We start from the raw sequence: 5,542 nt of genomic DNA, 5'->3' as shown, positions 1-5,542 counted from the left end.
CCCTCCCTCTCCCTTCTCCGCAGGCCACCTCTGCACAGGAGTATGTAAACTTGAAGAACTCGGGCTTTTTCAGTTAAAACCTACCCTTGCATCGGAGCGCAGCAAACATGCCTGAACAAAGCAATGATTACAGGGTGGTTGTGTTTGGAGCAGCAGGTGTTGGCAAAAGCTCCTTGGTCCTTCGTTTTGTAAGGGGAACTTTCAGGGAAACCTATATCCCCACAATCGAAGATACCTACCGGCAGGTAATCAGCTGCGATAAGAGCATCTGCACCCTTCAGATTACAGACACCACGGGAAGCCATCAGTTCCCTGCTATGCAGAGGCTGTCCATATCCAAAGGGCATGCTTTCATCTTGGTGTACTCTGTCACCAGCAGGCAGTCCATGGAAGACCTTCAGCCCATCTTTGAACAGATTTGTCAGATTAAAGGGGACATCCAAAAAATTCCAATAATGTTGGTGGGTAACAAAAGTGACGAGACCCAGCGGGAGCTGGATGCCAGCGAGGGGCAAGCGTTGGCCAGCAAGTGGAAGTGCTCTTTTATGGAGACATCAGCCAAAATGAACTACAACGTGCAGGAACTCTTCCAAGAGCTCTTGAATCTGGAGAAGAGGAGAACTGTCAGTCTCCAGGTGGACGGCAAGAAATCCAAGCAGCAGAAAAAGAAAGATAAACTGCAAGGCAAGTGCTCTGTTATGTGATTGACTGTGGCTGGACTTGCACCACTGCATGGTGTAATCAGGGCATGGACTCCCACAGAAAATACATTTCTGCTGGAGGTTTCAGATGAATCCATGCCTTATAGGGCTACAGCTTTTCTCTAAAATCTCTGCTGGGTTATTTTATGTATTGGTTTGAAAGAGGATGGCTTTCTGCATGTTTGGGTTTTTTTTTAAATAATAAACGTTGAATGTTAGCAATTACATGTGACTACAAGTTTTTAATGCAAGAAGTTTACAGAAGAGAAAATTGTCAGTCAGAAACAAACATCTCTATTCCTGTGAGTACATGCTAGTTTTTAGGTATTTCCAGCCTATTATCTCGAAAGAAGCCATAGTATCCATGATGTGTATACTTCAAAAATTGTTTCCAGGAATTTACTGACCAGAGCAAACCTTTAACAAAGCTAGGCATTGGCACTGCATACGAACGTGTTTGTGGCTCCAGATCCTTACGTTTTTGGCAGACAGACTGGCTCACCTACCAAAGATGCAGTTTTTCCATGGTAGAAGTTTTCCCGTGTGCTATGCCGTTCCTGAGACCTGTGCAGTTCTGTGAGTGATTACAGCTATACCTGCATATAATCGGGCTGTTTGCTTTTTTTCCCCTTTTGCTCTGACTTCCCCTGTTTGCCAAGGTAGAACGTTCCACATCCTCTGGCTCCAAATCCAGGGATGATTCCTGGCGCCCTTAGGCAAGAGCTTAATGAAGGTAATCTCCTTCATGAAGGTAATGAGGCTGTTTGTTGTAAGTACCAGTCGATTTAGTAGCTGGTTATCTTGGCAATTTGCCTTTCTTTTCCCACCTGTCAGTCTGGTTTGCATGTGGCTGAAGCTACTTGTGCAATCTTCTTGGAGGTCTCTTCGATATTATTTTTTGTTCCTCTCTTATTTCATCCAAGTTACCCAGGTTTGAGTTGAGACTTAGGACAAGTCGGTTCAGATAGTGCTGCTTCGGGAAGAAACATCTGAACCTGGAAGCTGCATGCCTAAAGCAAACTCCTCTCTGACGAAGCTTTCAGCAGACACTTCCCATGAATGAAAGAAATGGAGACATGGGCTTGGTCTATCTCTTGTCTTCCCTCCACTTTTTTTTTTTTGCTATTGTTAGCAAGAGTCAGACATGGTAAGCCTCATCTGCAGTGCATGGTTGAGAAAGATTTTAAGAAAATAAGTGCAAGCATTCTCTCAGACTATGCTGTGGGTTTTCTGCTTTGTGTGTGTATTAGTCCAAGCAGAAGACTGTAGCACTTCAGTATTGCACTGCAGATTTTATTTTTACACAGCAACATAGTCGTGACACGAGAGACGTGGGAGAGAGGAGTCGCTTCTTTTTATAGCACTTTTCTAGTGAAATGATTTTATTGTTGAAGATGAACAAAATACGGAACAGAGATGCTGGAAAGTACATACCCTTCTTAGTTTGAAAGCATTAGTGTCTATTAATAACTGCTGGTTTTCTACGTAAGATGCTAGAGAAGGGCCTGTTCTCTCGGCCATTATTTGTTCATGTGTTACAGACTAATGCACAAAGCCATGAGGTTTGTACCCGTGTGAAGATCTCACATACTTGAACAACTCTTCCAGTCAGTGCTGGCTCCTGATGCTGCGCTGTCTCCTGTGTCTGCCCGTGAGCTGCTTTGGTAGGCTCCTCAGGCTGCTCCTGCGCCGACGTGGTGGCAGGTCGGTTAGCTCTGCGTGTGCCGAGGGAGCTTTGCCCCAGTTACAGCCGGAGCTCTCGCCCCGTTTGATTCAGCGGAAGATCTTACTCGTTACGATTTCGGAAACACAAGCAACTTCTGCGTGAGTGTTCGGTGCTGACTGAAACGTTACGCTTGCTTGCCAAAATAAAGCGCGGATTTGCCAAGCTGAGGCAAAGGCTCTACACCTGATTTTTCTTATCGGAGGTGATATCCCGCAGGTCCCACGAGCTTGCTGTGCTGTCTGGGGTAGTGCTCTGTGCCACTGCTGTGTGTAACCTTCACTCCTGTTGCAGTCAGGGTGAGTCAGGCTGAAGAGCGGCTGTAGAAGCAGCCGTAATGGCTTTGCTTGAAAATAGCTCTTGCTTTTTTTCCTCTCTAACTTTGTGCATGGATTTTGATCTCTCTGTTTTCTCATTTCCAAGCAGTTATGCAATGCTTCTCTGTGGGTCGTTTTTAGCATCTGGCAATTATTATTGCGAAGACTATTTCAGTTCCGTTCCAGCCTTTGAAACCCCTGTAAGACGTTTTATATTTAAGCCTTTTTAAAATGTCATGAGACCTAATAATGTCTCTACAACTCCCACTGCCTTCATGAAGTGCCAGTGCGAAGGCAGGGCAGCATGTATCTGCGATTATTCACGCAGCTGAGATGTTCTGTAATGTGTCATTATCGCTGTGGTGGTGTGCCCGTACGGGGTACGGAGATTGCTGAGGACCGGGGTCCGGCAGAGCGCAAGGAACAGCTAATATGAACGCAACGGGCTCGGTCCCGCCTGCACCCGGCAGAATTGCTGGCAGATCCTCCACGCTGCCGTTGGTGGCCACGAGAGGAGGTCCCACGGACTGCGTGGACGCTGGAGGTGCTGGGGTGGGGATGCTGAGGTGCTCCTGGCGAGAAAGGGTGGTGGTGCGGGGGCATCCGCCTCCCAAGCCCCAGCCTAGAGCAGGCTGGGGACGTGTGACACCTGGTGTGGCTGCCTTTCCTGATGTGTAAATCATCTATGTTTTGGGTGTGCGAGATCAACTGTATTGCAGATTAAAACGGTGTTAATAAATAAATTGTATAATTGTATTTGTTTCTGTATAAACTGCGCTAGTCTGATTTTCGTGCATGTGTAATCTATCATTCTTAATCAGAAGAGAGATTTATTTTAATTAAACTGATGCCTGTCAAGATGTTGGCTATTGAAAGTTCCATACAAACCTAAATTAAAGGGTAGCGTCTTCACAATCTTCCAGGGAGCTATGTAGAGAGCAACTATAATAAGTAACAGAGTGAAAAATAGCGTGTTGCTTGGGGACGCTCATTAATCGTTATAAAACAGTGGCCACGTTCCACTTGTAAATCAGTGTATAAACCTTGTATTTGGATCTGCTTCCTCGTAACCAGGATCTGCTGGGTATGCGTGTGCTGGGGCAGGCGGTGGCATCGTTCCTCTTGTGCTCTCATAACCAGCCATCGTGGGCTAACGTCGTCGTTCTGGGGTGATGGTGTAGCTGTAGAGCTACGGCCTTCAGATTAACCCTGGAGAATAGCTGAAGAGCCATCGTTTTTAGGGACTGATGGGTAAGTATTTGCCAAAACCGTACTTGAAGTAATACGTGCCTCTTACAGATGCCATTTGAGGGGTTTATTACACACATCCTTAAGTTTTTTCTCATGTAGGAGCATTTTGCTGAATTAGAGGACTAATGATTTTTCTTCAAGGATTTAAGTGTTTTTTGTAGTCTAAGGAATATATGTTGGAAGTAAATGCTCTAGCCTTTTTTGAATTAGTGCAGTTTAAAAAAGTGAACAGATCTGTTTTGTTGTTTTGTGTGGTTTGTTTTTTTTTTTAAAAAGCAGAAGACACTGATGAAAGACCGTCAGGTAGAATCATTTGTCTGGAGTAAACAAGCAGTTCTGATCTCTGGTACAGCTCCTGTGTTACGTTACAGGCGTTGTCTTTAACCGCTGTTTGCCAACAGCATGCTTTTTCATGAGGCAGTGACAACATGTTTTTTATGGAGCTATTTATGCACCCTGTAAACTCTTCAGCTTGGAGACATGCCGTGTTCGTAGCTGGCGAGCAGAATGGTAACTCGCTATTTCTCGAGTTGGTTGTTTTTCTCTCTGTCTTTTTAATTATTCTCCACCCCCTTCAGTCAAACTCCATTCAGCCGCAGAACTTGCTGGTTTTCTGAAATGTCCTTCATGAGTTCAGATGTGGTAAGACAACGTCATGGAAGACGCTGATACAACGTGTTGAGTTGCTGTTGCTGCCTCCATAACATCTTTCCGGGATCATGAGGTGAACGCAGCTGACTAAAAATTCTCTGTGCAACGTCTTGAATGATGATCGTGAGACCTGCCAGTAGCCTGGGTGGCTGGATGAAGGCTGAGGCACTTCAGGCAAGGTCACTTACTGCGTTTACTCGCTACCCTCTGTCTGAGGACTTGATAAGGACTGGCGATTCCTAGCTTTGTCCAGCTAGGTATGTATTTCCAGGAATAATTTAACCCCGTCTTTCAGTTTCTCCACCAAGCAGCTGCTTTAAGTTGGAAGCAACATGGACTGAGTGGAGCATTAACACAGGTTTTCCTTAGATCTGCGTTTCAAGATCCCAAGCTTGCTTTAAAGCTTGGCTCAAATTTTGCTCTTAAAAATCAATTCCTTGATTTCTGCTACTGTAGAGCTCTAAATAATTTTCAGAAACATCATTGCAGTGCATTTCCGAGAACTTGTTAAGCGATATTCAGACTAGAAGGTGGCAAGTCAGAAGTGTTTCAATGGACAAAGATAGTAGCGTTGCAGGCTTTCTGTTTCTTTGCTGGAGGAAAAGAAGTATGGCACCTTTCATTTTAAAGCTGTTCCAAGGTTTCCTCTCTGCAGTCCAGAATTTAAAACATTTCTCAATTAGTAGTGCTTATTGTTTCCATGCAACACTTGTCGACTGGCTGGAGGCAGCTTCCTTCCTGAGTCTGGCCAGCAAAGTTAGCGTCAAGAGAAAATACCAGGGAGGAGAATCACGAGCAGCTCTTCTACGCCTTGCAAGAGAAAAATGTGAGCAGTAGCTGGAGTGTCCACCCACACATGCATTTTAAAAACAAGCAGCCAGAATATTGCTATATTCTAA

At 45.0% G+C, this 5,542-nt stretch overlaps 1 protein-coding gene across 1 annotated transcript; it reads left to right on the top strand.

Annotated features, from left to right (window-relative positions):
* The first annotated feature begins 32 nt into the window (after nucleotides 1–32).
* On the top strand, nucleotides 33–923 carry LOC104625814 (GTP-binding protein Di-Ras2-like). Its single transcript, XM_010293551.1, has one exon. It carries the CDS (start codon nucleotides 108–110, stop codon nucleotides 702–704), a length of 597 nt encoding a protein of 198 aa, XP_010291853.1. The 5' UTR covers nucleotides 33–107; the 3' UTR covers nucleotides 705–923.
* Nucleotides 924–5,542: the final 4,619 nt, after the last annotated feature.

Source organism: Phaethon lepturus, unplaced genomic scaffold (assembly GCF_000687285.1).
Source record: "Phaethon lepturus isolate BGI_N335 unplaced genomic scaffold, ASM68728v1 scaffold21738, whole genome shotgun sequence".
Taxonomy (NCBI): domain Eukaryota; kingdom Metazoa; phylum Chordata; class Aves; order Phaethontiformes; family Phaethontidae; genus Phaethon; species Phaethon lepturus.
Note: the sequence above shows the minus strand (reverse complement) of the source record. Positions and strands in the feature narration are given on the sequence as shown.